This window comes from Nelumbo lutea, chromosome 8 (genome assembly GCF_056320005.1).
Source record: "Nelumbo lutea isolate HS-2025 chromosome 8, American lotus-T2T, whole genome shotgun sequence".
NCBI classification, from domain to species: Eukaryota; Viridiplantae; Streptophyta; class Magnoliopsida; order Proteales; family Nelumbonaceae; genus Nelumbo; species Nelumbo lutea.
Window position 1 is genome coordinate 54,829,959 of NC_142691.1, and position 24,744 is coordinate 54,854,702.

Genomic DNA, 24,744 nt, shown 5'->3' on the forward strand with positions numbered 1-24,744 from the left:
TGGAGATAGTGGGGGAGATAGTTTAGGCGAAATTTTAGGAGAAGAGATTATTTAGGTTATGGGAAAGTGCATCTCATTGGTTGTTTAAAAAATGACATGGAATAAAAAAATAAAAAATTCAAAAAAATGAGAAAATTTCTTGACTGCCTTGTTTTAATATATATATTTACACATACAGGGACCGCTATGCACAAGATTTGTTAAGTGAAAGCTAATTAATAAAAAGGGTCATTTACTAAAACACCATTTATAATTTGCAATGGATTTAATCAATCTTTCATTAGATGATAGTGGAAAATGACGATGTTGACCCTAATATTCATTTAAATAAATTTAATCAAAAGAAAATAAAATACCATTTTTGCCCTCAATAGGACATGAACAACCACTCTATTGGCTATATTTGATCAATTTTATTTTCTATACAAAAAAGTGTTAAAGGGAATTTTTGGAATAAAAAATCATGGGCTAATGGCAAAACAAACACTCCTTAATGAAAGGTTGATTAAGTAAATAAGTTGAAAAATATATGAGATATTTTAGTAAAATGAAAACTATAAGGTAGGTTTACGTAAATATGTAAAACTATAAGGTGTGTTCTAGTAAATGATCCTAATAGAAAAGCATAAGAGTATGCAATTATTTTATATTTTCAACTTTTTTAATTATTCATATTTTATAAACTACTTTTTAATAATTTTTTATAATACGAAAATAATAATAATACTTAACTTCAATTAGGTTTATTCGTAAACTGGTGAAATTGACCAACCCGATCAACTTGACCCGATTTGGTCGATTTTCTAGTATTTTTAGCTTGGCTTTGGTTAAAAAAAAAAATCCTAACTCAACCAAGTTGGATCAGTTTCACTTTGGCCATTTGTGAACTGACCAAAATCGCATGACTTGATCATTGATATATATTAATATTTTATATTTTAAATATAAATTTTAATATGAAAAAGTGGGAAATTTCCCATATTTCTTATTCTAAAATATTTTATATCATAAATTTAAATTTTAATAATTGCACTGTAATTTTTAAATTTAAATTTAACTTTTAAGTTTAAATCTTTTGAACCGACTGACCAAACCAAAAAAATCGACCCAAACCGGTATAACCTAACTGGGTTAGTTTAATCTCCAATAATTATTGAAAATTTATAAAGAAAATACACAACTATTTAAAATATATTGATAATGAAAATATAATTACTAAAAATATATTAAATTAGTCAATAAATAGTATAATTTCAAATAATAGTTTAATCTCTAATAAATATTAATCAATAAGTTATAACAAAAAGACAATAAATACAATAAACAAAATTTAAAAACTTCAATAATAGTAGTTTAATCTTCAATAATTATTGAAAGTTTTCTATTAAATAACAAAACAAATATAAATCTATACATAATTATTGAAAATACATCTATCACAAAAAAATAAATAATTACTGAAATATAATAAACATTAATGTTAATATATATAATTATATAAGAAATATATATTAAGAGTTTAAAATTATTTTTAATAAATATTATTTTTTATGAAAATTATTTTCTTGAATTATTAATTGATATAAGTGAATTAGTTACTTACAGTATTATGTAATTTTGTAAAATATTAAATTATTATTAATTTGAATAATATGTCATAATTATTTTTCTACTTTTCAGATTTTTTAATTTATCACATAATTTCTTTATTTTAACTAATTTAAAATATAGTTATGTTAAATATTTAGTTATTTAAATACTTAAATAATATGTAAAATATTTAAAATTTAAAATAATAATTAATTATTGAATTTAATAATACATAAAATTATACTTTGTACTGTTATTATATAATTTCATTATTAATTTTGTAAGATATTAAATTATTATTAATTTCATTATCATGCTATAATTTTTTTTATACTTCTAAGAATATTTTTAAAATTTTTACATAATTTCGTTATTTTAACTGCTTAAAATCTTAGTATGTTAGATATTTATTTATTTAAATATTTAAATAATATGTAAAATATTTAAATTTTTTTGCTACTTATTGAATTGAATAATCCATAAAATTATAATTTATACTATTGCTACATAATTTCATTATTAATTTTGTAAGATATTAAATTATTATTATTTTCAATATTATGTTATAATTATTTTTATAATTTTAGGATTTTTTTAAATTTATTATATATTTTTATTGTTTTAACTATTTAAAATCTAGGTATGTTAAATATTCAGTTATTTAAATACTTAAATAGTATATGTAAAACATTTTAAAATTTTTTATTTTTATTTTATTTATTTAAGGCTATTACATATTATTAAAATTTTTTATATAATTATTTATATATTTATAATATTTTTATTTTTAAGATATTTATTTATTGAAATATTAAATAAGATTTATTTTTAATGTTAAATTTTTATTATTTGAATATTTAAATTGATAATCTGGAAAATAGAATTTAAATTGTTGGTACATAATTTCGTGATACATTTTGTACAAATATAAAATTACTTTTTGTGTTTAATAAATATTTTAAAGTTATTATATAATTTTGTTAGAATATTTAAATAATTCTTAAATTTTTTAATCCAAACTTTCTTTAGATAGATATAGATAGAAAGGGAAGGAGAGAATAAATTGGAATTAGAGATAATTTGGGAGAGAAACTTTCTACTAAATTAGAAATAATTTTGAAGACAAACAAGGAATTAGAGGTAATTTTGAAGATAAATAGGAATGAGAGATAATTTAAGAGAAATTGGGGGATAATGGTGGAGGTAGTTTAGGATAAAATTTAGGAGAAGAGATTATTTAGGTTTTTGGGAAGATACATCTCATTGATTGTTTCAAAAAATAACATAAAATTAAAAAAATAAAAAATTCAAAAGAAGAAAAAAATTTGTAGACTTCCTTATTTTAATATAGAAAAGATATGGTATGAAGAATTTTGACCAATCAAAACCCACCCATAAATTTTGATAAATAACAACTAATTGGCTACCACATTTATGATCCCAATTTCAGATATCCAACCCAACTTTTCTCATAGATAACATATAAAATTTAAATATATACATTTAAATCCAATTAAATTGGATTGGATATATAGGGATTATATCAGATTGGATGGCGTAGTTCCAAATTCGATCCAATTAATAGACGGATACCAGACTTACCAGTTGCAAATTGCAACCCTAGATCATGTCATCAGATGTTGACATCTGATAATGAGATGGACGGTGAAGATTGAACTTATGAAGAGGGATCAGGCCTCTGCCGAGTCAAGTTTGTTACGTAAATCTTATCCAAATCATATATTCAATTATGTCAACTTTAATTGCTCGACCTCGAAGCTATTATTTCTTCTCAAGAAATGCCAGACCTGTCCCGAGAGTCCTGCATCTGCATTCCCACTTCAAAACCGGATGGAAATAAACCGAAATGCAAGGATAAAAACGGAAAGGAGAAAAATAGGAAAAACATACGTTATAGAGAGTCGCTCAGCTCTCTGACTCTGAGTTAGCACTCCGGACGAAACACTGCTTCCTGAGAGATAACGGTTACCCGCCAACCTTCCGGTAATGTCAGAATTCGCAAAATCCTATATAAATGGTTTTGGGGTTAAGGTTTTTGATCTATAACCCTTGTTTTTCTTTAATTCACTTCTCCTTTTCTAGGGTTGCTCTGCTCTCTGTGACCAGAGAAAATGAGGATCGACAACGGCGATCATGTTTCCGCATCACGAAAGCATCTCGTGTTTGCGTATTACGTCACTGGTCACGGTTTCGGTCATGCCACTCGCGTTGTCGAGGTCAGTGAACCTCTCTCTCTCTCTCTCCACTGTTTTTCCGCTCTTTAATCTATGGAAGTTCGAAATAATGCATTTTGATAAAGGGGTGTGGGTTTGTTCTTTGATGACTATGATATTATCAGGGATGACCTTTTGATTAATGTCTTATTGACTTTGGCTCTGTTTTTTTTTTTGTTTGTTTTTTTTTTCCTGTAAAACAGCGTTCATTTGATCATGTTTTCCCGATTTTGTGGAATGTTTGAATTCGCAATTATTTGAATTTGCCCAATTACTTTGAGGAATTGCTGCTATGGCGACTGTTTGGATTCCTCAACTTTTTAATGTTTAATGCGGAGGCGGTGATGAGTTGAACAACTGTTGTTTAATTTTTGAGTTGTTATTTCCCAGGTTGTTCGGCATCTCATTTTAGCTGGGCATGATGTTCACGTGGTTACTGGTGCTCCTGACTTTGTTTTCACTACAGAAATAGAGTCTCCAAGGCTCTTCATTCGCAAGGTAAGTTGACAAAGAAATGATCTTTCCCATGGTTTACGCCCTCTTTGTTTGGATTTCACTCCATATTTTCATTGTAATAAAAAAATTTATCACGGATTAACAGGTTTTGCTGGATTGCGGAGCTGTTCAAGCTGATGCTCTAACAGTTGATCGTCTTGCCTCCTTAGAGAAGGTATTGTCTATATGATGGAATAAGAAAGGACTGTGAGTTTTAGATATCTATAAAATTCTAAAATTTATTTCTGCTGTAGTGATAATTCTAAAAAGTTGGCCATGGTAGTTTCTCCTCATGCTTGAGAACTCACATTACTTGGTGCCTTTCCTAATATTTATTCTAGTTTTTCTTAGACCTTATCATTCTTATGCACTGATTTTTGTTTTCCTTTCCTTTTGATATTTTGCTACAGTATTCACAGACAGCTGTGGCACCTCGAGCTTCTATTTTAGCAACCGAAGTGGAGTGGCTAAACTCCATCAAAGCTGACTTAGTGGTATTTGAGTACTTTCTTTTGTTTTGTTTTCTGTTTTTTGTTTTTTTTTTGTTTTTTTTTTTTTGTAATTTGCCTATGTTATCCCAACTTCTGATATACTTTAGTATATACATGGGGTAGCTTATATTGGAATTATATTCCCATCAGTAAGAGCTGTCTTTGGTAGCATTTTTTATGCTTATTAGTGCTTTTGTGGAAAGGTTTCGGATGTTGTTCCTGTTGCTTGCCGAGCAGCAGTAGATGCTGGGATCCGTTCTGTTTGTGTCACCAACTTTAGGTAATCTTTTATCCTGATAGTATTTAGATCTTTATTGATTTTTACCTCACTAACCTTTGTGCAACTGAAATTGTTACTGTGGCAAAGGGATACATAATTTTTTTTACAAATTTATCAAAAATATTCATGAAAGCTCCCAATTATATATAAAAAAAGAATCAGGTACAAAGTTTTGCAGAAATTTTGTGAAAATGTTTTAAAATTGATGTATTTTTTCCATTTTGGGGAGATATTATTATTTTCGTTTCAGACTTTAGTAATTCAGGATTTATTAACCAGTCCTAATTAATTTCAATGAAACTTCTACAGTTGGGACTTCATCTATGCAGAATATGTTATGGCTGCTGGATATAATCATCGTTCAATTGTTTGGCAGGTGAACTTTTTTATCTTATTCTGTATAAATTGAAATGGCCTCCATTTTTCTGTTTTTTAATTGGTAGCAGAAACTTTGTAGTGATTAATATAGGAAAGTGTAGAGTAGAGAACCATATGTGACAACCAAAACCAAAGAATACACTTAATTGAAACAATGAATCCAAATTTTTCGCAAATCCTCCCACTTGAGCGGTTAGAAAGTTGATTCTTTCAGGGGTCGGTTACTCCTTTTTCTTTAGTTTTAGGCCTCTATCACTCCTAATGTTATATATGTTATCTGTTATCTTCCTTTGATTAGTTAAAATACAATCAGCCAGTCTTTTTTGGGTAAAACAATTAAATTTGTATAAGCAGTACATTCCAATTTTATTTGAATGGAAGAACTAAGTTTCAGGCAAAGCAGTTTTTTGTTTCTCTTTCCCCTTTGATGGATAACAAAATATACCTCATTAAGAGGACTACAACATTGTGGATGAGCCTTTAGATATAGAAACTCTACCCACCACTCCATTAAATACTTGGCAAGTCATCTTCAGTTGGTTAATGCTTCTTGTCACACACAGGAAATGCCCTTTTTGTGGATTGTACTAATACGTGAAGTTCTTAATGAAATTCAATAGACTCTAGCTTTCAAAACTCTTGGTGATTCCTTAATTATTTGAATTTTTGACATCCTTTTCAACTAAATAGCCCAGAGCCTTTAGTTTATAGCAAACCCATCAGAACAGTAGACTAAGCATCTCGAACTCTACAAAACAATAAACTATCACCACATTATTGTTAAATAGATATCCTCAAACCTAGTTGAGGTAATTCACCCTGGAAGGAAGTGAATGGTATAAGGACCGTGATAGGTGATACTTAGTTACAGTGTATAACTTGGCCACTTAGTTTGATCCCCTTGCAGTGTTGGAGGCAGATGCACAGGATGAAATGGAATAAGATATGCTTCAAATAATGGACTGAGTTGAGAGAACCCTTCTCCTGAAGATTCTATTTTGCATCTTTCCTCAAATACACCAACATATAACATGTGTCAGCATCCTATTTGCCTTGATTTCTCCACAGGTGATATCATGAACAAATGGAAGGAAGTGGCTAGTTCTGATTGCCACAATTCTAATATAAGCCCTGCTTGGTCTCCTCCAATGGTTGACTACATTAAGTTAAATTTTGATGGGAGTAGTGCTGGGAATCCAGGCCCATCTGGTATTGGAGGGGTGTTTAGGGACAATAAAGGCAAGACCTTTAATCTATATTCAGGCCTGATTGGAATAGGTGACTCCCTAAGGGCTGAGTTTATGGCTGTTGTGGAAGGATTGCAAAAGGCAAAAGATCTGAAGTGGATGGTTGTAGAAGGTGATTCAAAGCTGGATGATTCAAGATATGGAAGTGCAGTTCAGCTGGGTTAAAAGGGCAGCAAATGGTTTTATTGATGCATTAGCAAAACAAGGGGTGGCGAGGAAGTTGTTCTGGGCTCAATTGTAATAGTTGTTTTGTCTGTGGAGAGTTAAGATAGTTTACCTCTCCCTATCTTGTAATTTTTAAATATTTCTAATGAAATTTTGTTATTGATAAAAAAAAAACATCCTATTTGCCTTTATAACCATAGGGTGCTGGTTTTCCATTTAATTATGAAATTGGTAATGACCATATATTTCACCTAACAGTGTCCTATCGAAGTGAACAAATTCATCCAAATTGAGTTGGCAACTTGATATGTATCTCTAGACCAATGGAAAGAAAGAAATACAAACAAATCAAGGCAACTCTCATATTAAGTTGCTTATGAAATTCAATTGAAAAGGGAATGTACCTACAACTTTTGTGGTTTCTAATTCTTTCTATATAACCACCCACTACCTCATAACAAAAGTTAACAAGAGAACCTTTGGCCAAAAATGTGCAAGTTAATTCATAGGTAGAGCTTTAGATTGTGAGATGAACTCCATAATCCAAAATAACTGGGATAGAATAGTAGAGTATAATATTATCAACCATAGCAAATTGTGTTGGGTTTGGTAAAGGAAATTTGATCTTTCGAATACAACTATTGATTTTGAGGTTCTGATTAGATCAGTTTATCAAATAATCAAGCCCTTTGGAGCATTCTTCTAATCTCAAATAGACCCTATCAAGTAGATTGACTATACTAAAAAAAGACAAGAAAGACTGGGATAAAATAGTAGTTCATGGTTGTAACTTGTAACTATACATTGTGAAATGAACTCTAGAATCCAAAATAACTGGGATAGAATAATAGAATACAATCTTATCAACCACAACAAACTGTGTTGAGTTTGGTAAGAGAAAACATGATCTTTCCAAGCACAAATTATTGATTTTGAGGTGTTGGTTAGATTAATTTATCAAATAATCAAGCCCTTTGGAGCATTCCTGTAGCCTCAAATAGACCAGATCTGGAAGATTGAAACCAGAAATGTTTCACACTGTTGGCTAACCAGGATAGCAGGATATACAAATTAAATCATGTCAGTCATTTCTGTTATCTAGTATTAGGAATAGTCTCTTCACTTGATGAAGTGGTTCATCCATTGAATTGTTCAATAAGGTAAATGGGTAAAATCCATTCTAAATACTTGGCAGGAAAAAATAATAAGGCTATTTATAAGGTAAATGGTTTTCAAGTATACTTGAAGAGTCATGGTATAGTTTGGTGACTTATTTTTGAGAAAAGGTAACAGATATTCATTACTCAAAAAAGGGGGCAGGATGTACAAAGTGCATTGCCAACCAAAAGCAAAAAACAAACCCCACTAATTCATTGGCATTGTATTTAAACTGTACAATTACTCCCTTCAAACCCAGATTTAGCTAATCTATCAGCCAATTGATTCAATGGGTGGGGAGATACAATGGGTGACAAGGAATATGTCTATACAAGGGGTGGGGAGATCAGAAAATGCCTTTTCTGATTGTTTGGAAAAACAGGGGGCAAATAGGGAAGCTTTGTTCTGGGCTCAACTGTAATTTTGTATTAGCCTTTATGTATTTTATGCTTTAGTTTCTGTTTAATCTGTTTGAGAGGTGGCAACTCACGCCTAGGGGCAATCGTAATGGGAGGCTGGTGGCTAGCCCGAGTAGTAAGCATAAGTTCTGGCCAGTTTCTCTGCAGGTCATCCAGGTTATAGCAAGCAAAGGTCTTGCTGTTTACTATCCATATATACGAGAAAATTTTATAAAAAAATTGGTGGGTCCTACATAAGAAATTTGAACATAATTGGTGGGCCCTAAATGAGAAACCAGTGGTCCCACATGAGAATTGGTTGGCCTCACAAGAGAATTGGTGGGCCCCATATATGTGGGACATGTCACCCCATTTCTTCAAAATTTGAAAATATATGAGAAATTTTTATAAAAAGAATTGGTGGGACATGCCACTGTATTTCTTCCAAATTTGAACATATATGAGAAATTTCTATAAAAGAACTGGTGGGCCTCACATGTGAAATTTGAACATAATTTGTGGGTCCCACTTGGAAATGAATGCCTATTATCCAACATTGCTCTTTATTAGCTTGAATAGGTATTCTCAAATATGCAGAACATGTCACCACATTTCATCCGGGTTCTTTGGTATGGACACCTATTCAATTTCTATCCAAAAATGAGCAGGAATTTAAGCCTAGAAAAAGAAATTGATTGCGTGGAATGTGAGAGGACTGAGAGAAGGTAGAAGAAGGGAGTTAGGAATTTTTTGAGAATTCACATTCCTGATATGGTGCTACTACAAGAAACTAAGCTGGAAGCCTTTGACATGATCTTGAAGAATGGAATTTGGGGTGTTCAAGTAGTGGAGATTGGGCAGAGGTAATGTGGAGGGCCTCTCAGGAGGCTTGGTGGTGTTATGGGATTCCAGAATTATCGGCAAAATGGGGGTAAAAAAAGGGAGATATTCCACCTCAATTTGCTTTCAGATGGTGGAAGGGGGATGGCAATGGGGACTCACAAATGTTTATGGTCCAAATGTAGAAGGGGCAAGGGTGGAAATGTGGGAGGAGCTGGAAGAAGCGAGAAGGGAGTGGGAAGGTCCGTGGTGTTTGAGCAGAGACTTCAATATAGTTAGAAGAGTGGGGGAGATGGAAGGGGGCAGGGATGAAAGTGAAAGTGCAGGAATGAGGAGGTTTGGGGATTTTGTCAGGAGAAAAGGGCTAATTGACCCACCCAAAAATGGGTGCAGATATACCTGGAAGAATGGTCAATCTCCTCCTATTTTAAGAAGGCTGGACATATTCCTATATACTAGAGATTGTGTGGACCACATAGGTAAAGTGATCCAATATATTATGTCAAATCATAAGCCAGTTCTGCTCAGAAAGTTGGTAGTGACTTCAGGCCCAAGACCATTTGGGAACATGTGAATGGATCATCCAGATTTCCTGGATTGGGTGAAGAAAAATGGGAAGTTTGCAATTGGAGGGATCATCGGGGTTGAAATTGGTCAGAAAGTTGCAGTTTCTGAAGGAGGAATTAATGAGATGGAATGTGTCAGTGGTAATGTGGGGGTAAGAAAAAAATAAATCTTAGAGAAAATGGCTAACTTAGATAGGCTGGAAGAGGTGGGGGATCTATATAGAGAAGAGAGAGCAGAGAGAGACAGATTGGAGTTAGAGTTGAAATTTTTGATTCATAGGGAGGAGGAAATCTGGAGACAAAAGTCCAGACTGACTTGGCTGAAAGTAGGTGATAAAAATACAGTGTTTTTTCACGCCTATGCTAGTGCAAGGAGGAAAAAAATTTAATCTCAAGAATTCAGGTAGAGGGGAGGTAGTGGAGGAGTGGTCTGGAATTTATGAGAAGGTAGTGGATTTCTATAAGAAGCTGTATACTTCAAGAGTATGGAATTGGATGTTGCTAGGGGAGCTGGTTCCCAAAAATCTGGATGAAACATCAATTTCCTAGATTGAAAGTGATTTCAGTTTGGAGGAAATCAAAGAGGCCTTAAAAGCATAAATGGGGACAAAGCCCTGGGGCCAGATGGCTTCAACTTTACATTCATAAAGTCATGCTGGAGCCTTCTGGAAAGAGACTGTGAACTGATGTCTCAGGAATTCCATAGAGAGTGAAAGTTGGAGAAATCAACAAATGCTACTTTTATTTCCTTGATCCCAAAGAAGGAAGGTATTAGTGAATCTGAAGGATTTTAACCAATAAGTCTAATTAGCAGCCAATATAAGCTGTTGGCTAAATTTTTATCAAAAAGGTTGAGAAGATTTCTACATGAGGTTGTAGGGGAGTCACAAATGGCGTTTGTGGAAGGAAGACGGATTTTAGATGGTGTTTTAGTGGCAGGTGGATGCGTTGATGCCAGATTAAGAAGTGGGAGACCAGGCCTAGTTTGTAAGATTGACATTGAGAAAGTGTACATTCACTTTGAATGGGGCCTTTTAGAGGAAGTTCAAAGGTTAATAGGTTTTGGAGAAAGATGGAGATCTTGGATGTATGCATGCATGTCCACAGTTTCATTTTCAATCCCTCTAAATGTAATTTCTTTGGAGTTCTTTCAAGCATCAATAGGCTTGAGGCAAGGAGATCCAATTTCCCCAATGCTATTTGTTTTGGTCATAGAGGTTCTGAACCTACTTTTGTGGAGAAATGGACAAAGGGCTTTAATTGAGGGTTTTAAGGTAGGAAGGGATGGTCCTTGCATATCTCCTCCGCAGTATGCAGATGATACTCTGATCTTCCTGGATGCTTTGGTTGAACAAGTGTTAAACTTGAGGGCATTTATGGAAAATTTTGAACTGTTATTAGGTCTGAAGGTTAATCTTGCAAAAAGTGTAGTGAAGGAGTGGGAGATATTGAGGAGGAAGTGCTTCTGAACTGTGCCAATGCTTTTGAATGCAGAATTGGAAAGCTTCCTTTCACATATTTGGGTATGCCAATAGGAGTGGCTTCAAATTCTGGTGCCTTGTTGTCTTTGCCGGAAATCCCATCATAGGTGGCCGAAAGAATAGAGAAAGTTCAAAGAGACTTCCTTTGGGAGAGATTGGGAGGGGGGGAGGGGGAAAGAAATTCCATTTGAAGATGTGGGACAAGGTATGCAGACCAAAGAAAGAGGGGGGGCTAGGGATTAGAAGGTTGAGAACTTTCAAAAGGGCCTTGTTGGGGAAATGGTTATGGAGGTTTGGGTTAGGGAGAGAAGAGGATTGGGAGGGGGGAGGGGGAAAGAAATTCCATTTCGTGAAGTGGGACAAGGTATGCAGACCAAAGAAAGAGGGAGGGCTAGGGATTAGAAGGTTGAGAGCTTTCAAAAGGGCCTTGTTGGGGAAATGGTTGTGGAGGTTTGGGTTAGGGAGAGAAGAGGGTTCCTTGTGGAAGAGGGTGGTGATGATGTGGGAGAGAGAAGAGGATTCCTCTCTAGTCTTCCAACTTATTATTTGTCTTTGCTGAAAATCCCATCATAGGTGGCCGAAAGAATAGAGAAAGTTCAAAGAGACTTCCTTTGGGAGAGATTGGGAGGGGGGGAGGGGGAAAGAAATTCCATTTGATGATGTGAGACAAGATATGCAGACCAAAGAAAGAGGGAGAGATAGGGATTAGAAGGGTGAAAGCTTTCAAAAGGGCCTTGTTGGGGAAATGGTTATGGAGGTTTGGGTTAGGGAGGGAAGAGGATTCCTTGTGGAAGAGGGTGGTGATGGGGAAATATGGGGTGGTAAGGTTGGGTTGGGAGCCTAGAGAAGCAAGGTTTTCATATGGGGTGAGTGTATGGAAGAGGATCATGAGTTTCACTAGGGAATTCAGAAGCCTCATAAGCTTCTTAGTAGGAGATGGTACAAGAATTTGGTTTTGGGAGGATGATTGGATTGGGGGATGGCAAGTTGATGGAGTTGTGCACAAGATTGTATAAGCTGGCTGAGGCTGAAATTACCATCAGTAACTGCTACGAAAGAAGAGGAGATCAGTTGATCTGGAGTCCAAAATTCAGGCAGTCTTTGCTGGATAGAGAGGTGGAGTGCATAAGACTGTTAGGGAAGTTAGAGGAGGTGAAGATCTCTCCTCAGAGGAGGGATGAACTCTGGTGGAAGGAATGCTCAAATGGAAAATTCACAGTGAAATCCTGTTATCTAGTACTTAGCAGAAGCAGCTTAGATCCAAACCAGTCAGAAGGAGTTTGGGGAAATCCGGTTCCCCCAAGGGTAGAAGCATATGCCTGGTTAGAGGTGATGGACAGTATTCTAACAGTGGATCATCTAAAATCAAGAGGCTTCAGTATGGCGAATAGGTGCTGCCTATGTGAGGAACAAGAGGAGAATGTCAGACATCTGTTGATCAAATGCAAGTTTGCTGACTTCCATTGGAGATTGTTCACCAAAATGTTTGGGGTACCTGATTTTCATCCAAATTCAGCTGCAGAAATCTTTTCTGCTTGGCCAAAGTTAAGAGGTTTGAAGAAGACTAAGGTGATTTGGAGCTGCATGCCATTCACAATATTGTTGGAAGTTGGAACATATGGAAGGAGAGGAATAGAATAATTTTTTATGCCAGATTCTATAACATGGACAGGATAGTAGCTGCTGTAAGCAAGTCGGTTGCTGATTGGGTTATGGTTCGTCCAGAATTTAGACATATTGGTAAAGAGGAACTGGGGGGAAATTAAGGGGAAGTGCTAGGAATTCAGATTTGTAATTTGGAAAATTTATTCTGAGTTTGGATCCTTTCATTATGGTTGTAATTGGTGGTGCCTTATCATCATCATCTTGTATTTTTCTTTTATTTTAATGAATTTTTTGTTTTTACCTATAAAAAAAAAGTGTCCATGCCAAATATCATTTTGGCCAATTCCTGCCCAACCTTGGCAATAATGGCAAGAATGAACGAGAAATGGGCCCCCAGATGTGAACCAAACAGGCATCTCCAAGTAAGAAGATAGAAAGAGCAGCCCAGTGCACGAGGCTCCCAGCAATGCGGGATCTGGGGAGCAACAGATTTGCACAGCCTTACCCCTGCACACACAGTGAGGTTGATTCCAAGATCTGAAATCTGCTCACCCACGTTGCAATGGAGCAAGCAACCCAATCATTGCACGAAGGGCCACCTTTGTCTCCAAGTAAGATCTCTCTTGAAAAATCCTCCTGCCATGTTCTTCCCAGATGTTCCACACAATGGCATGGTAAAAGTTTTCAATAACACCTACTTTTGCTAATCTTAAAATGAATTCCTTGTCAATGGATAATGAACTTCCTAATGGAATTTGGGGGAACTATCCATAATACATTCCAAAAGCAAGGGAAAGAAAAATTTGCACAAACAGTTTCTTGACTTAGTGATGAAAACAATCTTAGAATTGTCTATTTACAATTTTTTGTGTTTGTAAATAGACAATTTAAGAACCAGACAGAGCCTCCAGGATGAAATTTGTGATGGTGTAAGGTCAATCCTGTATTGTGTTTGTGTTGACCTAAACAAGGGGCCTTACTATTCTGCTTTGTTGATTTCCAATTAAAATATCTGTTATATGTTGAGTGTAATGTCTTTCTTGGAGATTATCTCCTTCTGATTGGTTTGTTGAAAATTTATACAGATAGCTGAAGATTATTCTCATTGTGAGTTTTTGATCCGTCTACCAGGGTACTGCCCAAGTATGTTAGTTCAAGCTCATTGCTTCAATGAAGTGTTTTTTCCCTTTTAAATTTGTGCTTATGTATTTATTCATCTGTTATAGGACATCATTTCTTACTGATTCTAACTTGTATTTCTTGACATACAGTGCCTGCTTTTCGCGATGTTATTGATGTACCCCTTGTTGTAAGGAGGTTGCACAAGTCCCGAGCAGAGGTTTAGGCCATGAAACTTTTCTAATGTTCTTTCAAGGCATACTTTATTGCATAATGGGACCTTCTCATAATCCTCCGGGTACAGGTAAGAAAGGAGCTTGGGATTGGAGATGATGTGAAGCTAGTTATTTTCAACTTTGGTGGACAGGTGAGATTTTTATTGCACTGCAAGTTGATTGAATTTTGTAGGTTGAATGTCTTAAGAAGTTATCATTGACAAGATCAAAGGAAATTTTATGTTGAAAAGTTCATTACCAAGTTCTAGAAAATCTGAAATTTTTACTGTATTTCATTTAATTTGGATTTCTTCTACATTAGTGTTTGCTTTAGTTCCGTCACCATTTCTTTCATCTCATTTAATTGATGAATGTCAAGGTCGATACTTTGCTGAGTTGATAATGATGCTTTTTTAAGTAGTTAAATGTGAGTATCTTTCTTTGTTCCTGATTTTGTTTCTATGTTGTTTTCTACCATTTGCAGCCAGCAGGTTGGAAGTTGAAGCAGGAATATTTGCCCGCTAGTTGGATGTGCCTGGTATTTTCTGAATGAAATATATCCAACATTATGGTCCAATCATTTATGTTTTTGTGCAATTTTCTCTCCTATGAATTGATAAGAAAGATGCTTAATGTTTCTCCTAAACAGGTATGTGGCGCATCTGATGACCAAGAGCTTCCCCCAAACTTCATCAAGCTTGCAAAAGATGTTTATACGCCTGATCTGATTGCAGCATCTGACTGCATGCTTGGTATACAAAACAATTTTTGTTACGAGTCAAAGCAACTCATTTTGGTGGAAAGTTGAAGTTTAATTTTACAGTCTGTCGTTTCAGGAAAAATTGGATATGGAACAGTCAGTGAAGCTCTAGCATACAAGTTGCCATTTGTTTTTGTACGCAGAGATTATTTTAATGAAGAACCTTTTTTGAGAAACATGCTTGAGGTACAATCAATTGCTTCAAATGTTTGATGCCACTCCTTTCACATTAGTCCTTATTAAATGTTTGATTAGCATCCTGACCTTGCTTGATATATAGCACTACCAAGGTGGTGTTGAGATGATTAGGAGAGACCTGCTCATTGGACACTGGACACCATACCTTGAACGTGCTATCAGTCTCAAACCATGCTATGAGGGAGGCATTAATGGTGGCGAGGTACTTGACCTGCTTTGTAGATCTGTATCATTAATGTGGAGTTCAATCATTAACTATTACACATCTTCAGTGGTTCAGATGATTATTTTATAGTGAAACTAACGGTATTTAGTCAATGGTACTGGGTGAGTTAATTAAAAAGCAATCTATTAATAATTGTGGTTGGAAAAAACATAAATTTCTCTTTTAATTATAATTATTAAATTCTGTCATTAATCACCAAAGAACAAGTTCAAAAAATTTTGTTTAACTGAAAACATCTCGATTTTCAATTAATGTGATATTGATAAATTAGTTCACAACACAACAACAGCTAAGAGCATTGCTTCAGAAAGATGAATCTGGGAATCAACCCACTACTCTCCATACCTAGATCAAAGCATGAGCTTTTTCATCAGTGATGAGATCAAAGAATTCATTGGTAATTTGATATTAATGGGCAGAAAACCTAACCTGGTGTGAAGGGGTAATAGTAGATAAAAACAGAGGTTAAATTTTTAATATATAAATTTGCAAATGACCCCTTGTAGAAAGTAAGTATAATGCAAAATGAGAGAGAAAAATTAAATAAATGGCCAGATAGTTTCAATGTATGATCTTCAGTGGATGATGCCTTGTTGATGGTGTGATTGAATATGATATTGTTAGAGAATAAAACCTATTCATGGACCTCACTTAACAGCTTAAACTTTTAGGTTGAATGGTTCTTTGAGATGGTATCAGAGCCACTTTGACCAAGTGGTCTAGTGTTCGATTCTCGTCACCCCATTATAATTAATTAAGTTTCAGCACAAGGTATGGGTGGACCTATGCTGTCCACGCTTCAAGCCCAATGGGCTCTTGTGTGAAGAGGCATGCTAGAGAATAAAGCCTATTCATGGACCTCAGTTAACGGCTTAAGCTTTTAGGTTGAATGGTTCTTTGAGAGATATTATAATTTAAATTTCACCCTTCTACTTTGCACTGCCAATGTTTTCATCATATACATTAGTTCTCAGAATCTGGGCCACACTACACCTGTTTGAAACTTTGAGTAAGGTTTGGTCATCCAGCAAAGCCTGATTTCTACAACCTTTAAATATTGTTGGCTCAATGTTCACTAGCATTGACAATTTAGGACAGTTCTAAAATGGTTTCATCCTTGTGGGTCAAGGATTTTAGTTTGGTTTCTTGTTTTATTGAGGTGCAAATTGCTTTTCTTGTTTGAGTGGTTTGAGTTTGGAGTTGGATCTCCTACCAACAAAACATGTTCCAACACCCCACCAACTTGTTCTGAAATCACACATCTCACTTTGAAACTGGGGCCTACCATAAAAGTGGGAACCATTATGTATGAGACGTATGGTATCAGATGATGTTGGTAGGGTGTTGGAACATATTCCGTTGGCAGGTGATCCAGACTCTTGAATTGGCTATTCTTCGTGTTCTATATTGGATTGCAGTACTTTTTTATGGGTTTGATGGAGATCTTTCTATGTCCTTCAATGATTAAAAAGGAAATAAAGGGAACTCATGACCCAGTATGCATATAGTTAAGCTAGGCTATAGTTTGACTTCTGTTTGTGGAGCAATTTGACTTTTTCAATAGATACCTAAAATCTTATTTAGAAAGAGCAAAAGGAGAGATGCACAAAGTGCAAGAAAAAGGCTGAGACAAGAGTTTTTTTGCCAAAAAAAGACAAAAATGAAAAGAAATAACAACTCTAGAAAAGCATCCAATCCCTCCATCCCAAAACAAGAACTCTATGCAGAAATCAGAACTGAACATACTGTTAGCAGACCCAGCTCCCTTGATGTCTATTACATTGTTTCTATTAATCTTATTGATTGGCAGTATACTTATCCACATTAGTCATTCATATTTTTTACTAATGTATTCTACTGATAAAATTTCAGATTGCTGCTCGCATCTTACAGGATACTGTTATTGGCAAAAATTATGTTTCAGATAAGGTAAGCATTATGCTGATCACTTGTTCTTTTTTTTTTTTTTGATAAATGAATGAAAATGTTTTATCACCAAAAGATTAAAACAATACAAGCAACATATAGAGAACACTGATGTGGGCCCCACAGCAGTGGTCCCCACTGTGTTCGTAGGACAGCATGTGTAGTTATTTGTTTCAGTTATAGTAGTGTCAGTTTGGGCTAGTTTGTTAATTCAGTTGTTATTTATTTCAGTTTTTATTTACTTTATTTAACATGTAAGTACTAAGGGCAGATTAGCCCTTTCCTTTATGTACTAAACATAACCTATAAATATTAAGAGTGTGGCGGCGGCAGATGTGTTAGAATCTGTCCCTCCTTTCAACCCCTTGTTCTCCTGTTTCTCTTCTCTTTCTTCTCCTTTCTCTCACTTTTCTTCTGCTTTTGTAAACCTAAAATCTATTAGGATTCAAGACTGATTACAGTCTTGATCTTCTACTTGGTATCAGAGCCTATCTAGGGCTTCTCATGTGTGTTTAGTCCAGCCGACCACATGAGGACTAGCTAGGGCTGGAAGCTTATAAAGAAGTATTCGGCCGCTGATTCTTGGAAATTATCAGGAGAGGTTCGCAGCAGTTGAGGACTTGCGTGGCTTGCAGAGAGTTGGTAATCAAGAAGAAGCAGCGAAGGTTAGGGTTCAGGTAACCCTGGAAGGCAGTAAACCGAAATCCATAAGTAAGTTTTTTATTTAGTTTCAGAGACTGCAATCAGTCGAGATAGGTTGGACCTATCTAGAAGGAGAGGCCGAACTGTTTTAAGTTTGTTTCTAGGGTTTGACTGTTGGGCCGAACCCCCATTCTCTTAGAGGAGATCAGTTTTAGGGTTTCATATTGACCCTAGGACAGGTCCCACTTGTACGGACTGCTTGGAGAGTGCAGCTGAGCACTTACTTCAGACCTACAGTTGAAACCCTAATTCTGCTCCTGCAGCAGTGGGCCCCACAGCAGTGGTTTCAGATAATAGCATCTCAGATTGCTCCTCTAGAGGATAAAAAACTTGACAGACTGCTTGATACTATGATAGCTGATTGATTTCAGATCAGATTTGTGTGGGTTTCAGATCATATCAGATTGTGTGTTGGTTTCAGATAAGATTTCAGACCTGCATTGATTTCACTCTATTTTCTGGTGTAGTGGCTCTAACAGTTTGTAGCCACAGATTCTTGACCAAAGATGGAGGGTCAGGGAGAAAGTAGTTTTGGGAACAACGGTTATGGTAGTGTACCTGAAACCAGGTTTCAGATTACAACTATGAAATTTGATGGGCCAAATTACTTGGAATGGGCTCAATCAGCCATGATGGCTATTGGAGGAAGGGGAAAACCGGGTTACCTCTTGGGAGATGTGAAAGAACCTTCCAAGGAAGACCCAACATACACCAAGTGGGTTCAAGAGAACTATTTGGTTATGGCATGGCTGTGTAATTCTATGCAGCCACATATCAGCCGAAATTACTTGTGGGCAAAGACAACCAAAGAGATATGGGATGTTGTGAAAGAAACCTATTCCCAACCCCTTAATGTTGCCAGAGCCTATGAACTGAAGTGTGAGGTGAACAACCTTAAACAAGCAGAGAAGCCAGTTTCTGTCTACTTCTCTACCTTGAAATCCTTGTGGCATGAGATTGACCATCTAGAGACCCTTGAGTGGGAGAGTCCCAAAGATGCACAGACTCACAGAAAGCAAGTCGAGACAAATAGGGTTTTTGAGTTTCTGGCTGGTTTGAATTCAGAATATGGCATCGTGCGACAACAGATATTGACAAGAGATAGTGTGACCCTTTCTCAAGCATACTCCTTGGTGCATAGTGAAGAGACCAGGAGGAAAATGATGCAGCCTCAGCCCCCTTTCCCAGCCCTGACAACTATTAAACCTAAGTCAGGGGGTGATCCAGAAAGGGACCAAAAGAAGGAAGATAAACGGGACCTGGTATGTGAACATTGCAGGAAACCCAAGCACACAAAAGATACTTGTTGGAAGCTACATCCTCACTTGGTCCCAACAAAACTAAAAAATAAGAAGGGTAATGCTCATGTGGCCGTGAACATTGATTCAACACCCTCATCAGGCACATCCCTAGAGACTTTAGCCGTTGTTCGGGCTGCCCTCATATAGTTGGAAAAGGAAGTTGGGAGTTCAGCTCAGCCATCTCAGTCATCAGCTCCTGCCACATCTGCATTTGCACATTCAAGTACTCAAGCCTCAGCTTACCATGCTTCAGCTCTAGGTAATACTGACCACTACTGGGTAATAGATTCAGGTGCATTCGACCATATGACTAGCTTGCCATCATTGTTCACTTCTTATCACTTGTCATCTGGTCGAGATAGAGTATCCATTGCTGATGGCTCTCTTGTTCCCATTTCAGGCAAGGGTGACATCAAGCTTTCGGATACTATCTCTTTATCTTCTGTCTTGCATGTTCCTAAGCTTGATACTAACCTGCTTTCAGTCAGTAGTATTACCAAACACATGAACTGTTCAGTAACCTTTTTCCCTGACCGATGTGTTTTTCAGGACCTGGAGACGAGGAAGGTGATTGGGACTGGCCGTGAGAACGAGATCTATCTGCTTGGAGAGAATTCTCGTCGGGAGGAGTCAGTGGATAAGAAGTCTTTTGTTTCTCAGTCTGTGAGTCCGGTTATGCTTTGGCATAATCAATTAGGTCATTTGTCTTTCAGGTCTTTGAAGAGTCTGTTTCCTGCTTTATTTGAGTCTGTTGAGTTATCAAAGTTGAGGTGTAAGAGTTGTGAGTTTGCCAAACATTGTAGAACTTCTTATTCTTTGATTAATAAAAGGAGTAATTCCTCTTTTGATATTGTGCATACTGATGTTTGGGGGCCATATCATATCTCTTCTATGGGTGGGTACAGATATTTTCTACTGTTTGTTGATGACCATACCCGCTTTTCTTGGGTCTTTCTTATGCGTTGTTGGGATGAGGTTCCTGCTCTGACCCAAAACTTCCATAAGATGATTCTTACTCAGTTTGGAGCCAAAATCAAAGTCCTTAGATCTGATAATGCAAAGAAATACTTTACTAAGTCATTGACCTCCTACCTTCTTAGCCATGGAGTTATTCACCAGAGCACTTGCCCTTATACACCACAGCAGAACGGCATTGCTGAAAGGAATAATAGGCATATCTTGGAGGTGGCTAGAAGCATTATGTTTACCTCCAATGTACCTATTCGCTTATGGAGTGATGCTATCCTCACGGCAGTATACCTCATTAATCGGGTTCCTTCCCGGGTTCTTGATATGAAAACTTCTTTTTCCCTTCTATACCCAGACGAGGAGTTGTTCATTGTTCCCCCTTAAAACCTTTGGTTGTACCTGTTTCGTTCAGTTTCTCGGGCCTCATTATTCCAAGTTTGAACCTAAGGCCTCCAAATGCATTTTCCTCGGTTATGCACAAATTCAAAAGGGTTATTGCTGCTAGGATCCAGTTTCAGGGAAAAGGTTTGTCTCCATGGATGTCACCTTCTTTGAGGAGACACCCTATTATCCTAGGGTTTCTCCTCAGGGGGAGAGCAGTGAGAGTGGGGCTGTTTTGAGTTTCTTTCCTCAGGGGGAGCGCAGTGGGAGTGGGGCTGTTCCTTTACCTATTCCACTGGGTGATGAAGGTTGTAGTGGTGAGGGTGGTCAGAGGGATCAAGAGTTGAGAGTCTATCACAGGCGATGCAGGCAGGTTGAATCCTAGTCATCGGCAGTCCCGGCCAGCTCTAGTTCCTTATGCAGCTCCAGATCCAGAGCCTACTGAGACACCTTCCACTGTTGCCACTTCCCCTCCTGTGGATGACCTTGATCTCCCTATTGCCATCCGCAAAGGGAAACGACATTGCACCACTTCTACAGCTCACAATATCTCACAGTTCTTATCTTATGATCGCCTATCTCCCTCTTACCGATCCTATCTTACTTCCATTGCCGATGTCCCTATTCCAAGAACAGTGCAAGAAGCCTTATCAGTTCCAGAATGGAAAGATGCAATGCAAGTCGAAATGGATGCCTTGTTGAAGAATAATACTTGGGCATTGGTTGACCCACCAAAAGGAAAGAAACTGGTGGGATGTAGATGGGTGTTCACTGTGAAGCATAATGTTGATGGCTCTATTGAAAGGTACCAAACCCGGCTGGTCGCAAAGGGGTTCACCTAGACTTATGGTATAGACTACTTGGAGACCTTTGCCCCAGTAGCCAAGATGACCACCATCCGAGTGGAGACTTACAGGAAGAGGTCTACATGCAGTTGCCTCCTGGATTCTATGATACAGAGACAAGTAAGAAGGTTTGCAGACTAAACAAGGCATTGTATGGTTTGAAACAGTCACCTAGAGCCTGGTTTGATAGGTTCAGATTAGCCCTTGGAAAGTTCGGTTATATACAAGCCCAGTCAGATCATACACTCTTCATCAAGAGGGTGGAGTCCTCTTGGACACTACTTGCAGTATATGTTGATGATATTGTGGTGACAGGAAATGATAGCCATGAGATTGAGTCCCTCAAACAGCTCCTTCATCAAGAGTTTGAGGTGAAAGATCTTGGTGCACTACGGTACTTCATGGGTATTGAGGTTGCTAGATCCAAGCAGGGGATTTTTATCTCTCAGAGAAAATATGTTCTAGATTTGTTGGCGGAAACTGGAAAGTTGGGTGTCAAGCCTGCTGATATACCCATTGAACAAAATCACAAGATTAGTTCAGAGGGTGGGGAGCCTCTTGAAGACAAAGTTATGTTCCAACAGTTGGTTGGAAAGCTCCTATATCTCTGCCTCACTCGGCCAGATATCAGTTATGCAGTTAGTGTTGTTAGCCAGTAAATGCATTCCCCTAGAACTTCTCATCTTCTTGCGGCAGAGAGAATATTAGCATACTTGAAGAGATGCTCAGGTAGAGGTATACTGCTCAAGAACAATAATCACATGAGGGTGGAGGTCTATACAGATGCCGATTAGGCTGGGAGTGTTGATGACAGAAGGTCTACCTCTGGATGTTGTGCCCTTGTGGGAGGTAACCTTGTCTCTTGGAGGAGTAAGAAGCAGAGTGTTGTTTCCCGCTCCAGTGCTGAAGCAGAATACAGGTCAATGGATAACGGAGTGGCTGAAACCTTATAGCTGAGATCACTACTTGAAGTGTTGGGTATTCACTATGAAAAGCCCTTAATGTTGTATTGTGATAATCAGGTAGCTTTTAATATAGCCCACAACCCAGTGCAGCATGACAGAACTAAACATATCGAAGTTGATCGACATTTTGTGCGAGAGAGGGTCACATCACAAGAAGTGTGTCTTCCGTATATCACATCTAATATGCAGCTCGCGGATATCCTCACCAAGGCTGTACCAAGGAAGAAGTTAGAGACAGACCTATCCAAGTTGGGAATGATAGATATCTACTCCCAACTTGAGGGGGAGGGTAGAGAACACTGATGTGGGCCCCACAGCAGTGGTCCCCACTGTGTTCGTAGGACAGCATGTGTAGTTATTTGTTTCAGTTATAGTAGTGTCAGTTTGGGTCAGTTTGTTAATTCAGTTGTTATTTATTTCAGTTTTTATTTACTTTATTTAACATGTAAGTACTAAGGGCAGATTAGTCCTTTCCTTTATGTACTAAACATAACCTATAAATATTAAGAGTGTGGTGGCGGCAGATGTGTTAGAATCTGTCCCTCCTTTCAAGCCCTTGTTCTCCTGTTTCTCTTCTCTTCCTTCTCCTTTCTCTCACTTTTCTTCTGCTTTTGTAAACCTAAAATCTATTAGGATTCAAGACTGATTACAGTCTTGATCTTCTACTCAACCCTTGAAGAGGCGTGAGCTGTGACTCCTCCCAAACCAATAACTAGTTAAAAACTAAAAGAGACAGATTATAACTGAACCCAGTACAGTATATTCCTATTTGCCCCTTATGTGGCTAAACAGTCAGCCAAGACATTTTCCGATCTCCCAACCCATTGTGTCATCAAATCATGCCTCTGGTGATCTACTTAAATTTCCTAATTTCATTCCTGAAAACCCAAGTAACCAAGTCTGGATCCTGCAACCACCCTACAAGAGTAACTGATTTGCAATCTGAATTCCTTGTAAGGCAGCAAGTAATTCAACCCTATTAGAGTCTCCTACCCACACCGCTCCTGAGAACAAAGCTAATATATATCTATCATTGTCTCTCACTACCCCTCATGTACCAGAGGAGCCTGGATTACCTTTACCATCAAAGTTCAGTTTCACAAAACCTGTTGGAGGAATAAATTTACTTGATCCTTGTTGGGACTACTGTTAGCCACCACGATCCAGTGTCTCCAAATATCATCAAAGGAGAATTGTCAAATCCATCCAGTTTTTATCCAATGTATTACCATGGTCAACACATTCTTTGAGTTTTTGTGGGCTCCTTTCCCTTTCTTTTTTTTTCGATAAATCTCCTTTCCCTTTCTTTTAATACTCTTGCGTTCTTCTCTTCCCAAATAGTCCATATCATTGCAGCTCTCGTACATCTCCATATTACTCTTCCTGTTCTTTTACCCCAAACAAAAGTAGATGGGTCAAATAACATATGCATCTTTGAAGGCAAGTTCCACTTGTACCCTAACAAAGAGAAAAACCAATCCCATAATTCTGCGGCAAGAGAACAGAAATAAATAAGTAATAACAATCATCACCATGGATTTGCATACAATACACCAGTTTGGGGATAAACACAGGAAGGGTCTTCTCTTGTTATTATTTAATATTATGTATTTTTCTATAGATAAATTTTATGAAGTTACATTTCCTCAAACTTTAATCAAGTCTCCCACAGGGGCAAGAAACAATTTTTTTTTTTTTTTTGTTGTAGAAATTTCGGGCTGTTGTCTTCATTTTTCATATGGTCTGCATTGTTCTATTTTCATCTGCATGAAATGCCTGGGACCTTTTGTTCTTTGTATTATATGTTCTAAATTTTTGCTGCCGAGGACCTTAATGTTATCAAAAGCTAGTAGCATGTGTACTAAATTTTATCTGAATCTTCATGCCTGGTACTAGTTATGGGCCTCTAGGTTTGTTATGATTTCAGCAATATTTTTCCTTGCAGAATGTACAGAAATTCATCAATTTATTGTTCAGATCATGGGATTTTTGGTTTGTCTTCATTTTTCATTAGTTTCAAATATTCATGCAAGATCCGTCATGCTTAGTGTCCACTGTTTGTTTAATGCATTATTCTGAAGAAAATATAATATCCTGGTTTTGATGCAGAATAACATGATCAGTGCTGGTAAAGTAAAAGGACATTGGCACATTTCATAAGAATTTTATGAAATTCATTCTTGAATGAATAAGCCCAAGAGTTTTCCCT

General features: G+C 36.8%; 2 protein-coding genes across 2 annotated transcripts in view; both read left to right on the plus strand.

Annotated features, from left to right (window-relative positions):
- Positions 1–3,457: 3,457 nt before the first annotated feature.
- LOC148844245 (L-arabinokinase-like) overlaps positions 3,458–24,744 on the plus strand; it is a 68,235-nt gene continuing 46,948 nt past the window's right edge. The window contains exons 1-15 of the mRNA XM_088957620.1: positions 3,458–3,594; positions 3,694–3,827; positions 4,215–4,322; positions 4,426–4,494; positions 4,730–4,813; positions 5,014–5,090; positions 5,400–5,466; positions 14,014–14,071; positions 14,200–14,267; positions 14,352–14,414; positions 14,747–14,800; positions 14,912–15,014; positions 15,099–15,208; positions 15,303–15,422; positions 17,319–17,375. Of these exons, the coding sequence (XP_088813746.1) occupies positions 3,723–3,827; positions 4,215–4,322; positions 4,426–4,494; positions 4,730–4,813; positions 5,014–5,090; positions 5,400–5,466; positions 14,014–14,071; positions 14,200–14,267; positions 14,352–14,414; positions 14,747–14,800; positions 14,912–15,014; positions 15,099–15,208; positions 15,303–15,422; positions 17,319–17,375 (1,143 nt within the window). The 5' untranslated portion in view covers positions 3,458–3,594; positions 3,694–3,722. The remainder of the gene's footprint in view (positions 3,595–3,693; positions 3,828–4,214; positions 4,323–4,425; positions 4,495–4,729; positions 4,814–5,013; positions 5,091–5,399; positions 5,467–14,013; positions 14,072–14,199; positions 14,268–14,351; positions 14,415–14,746; positions 14,801–14,911; positions 15,015–15,098; positions 15,209–15,302; positions 15,423–17,318; positions 17,376–24,744) is intronic.
- LOC148844246 (uncharacterized) lies at positions 18,446–20,228 on the plus strand. Its single transcript, XM_088957621.1, has 2 exons — positions 18,446–19,634; positions 19,925–20,228. The coding sequence occupies exon 1, from the start codon at positions 18,581–18,583 to the stop codon at positions 19,520–19,522; it is 942 nt and encodes a 313-aa protein (XP_088813747.1). The 5' UTR covers positions 18,446–18,580; the 3' UTR covers positions 19,523–19,634; positions 19,925–20,228.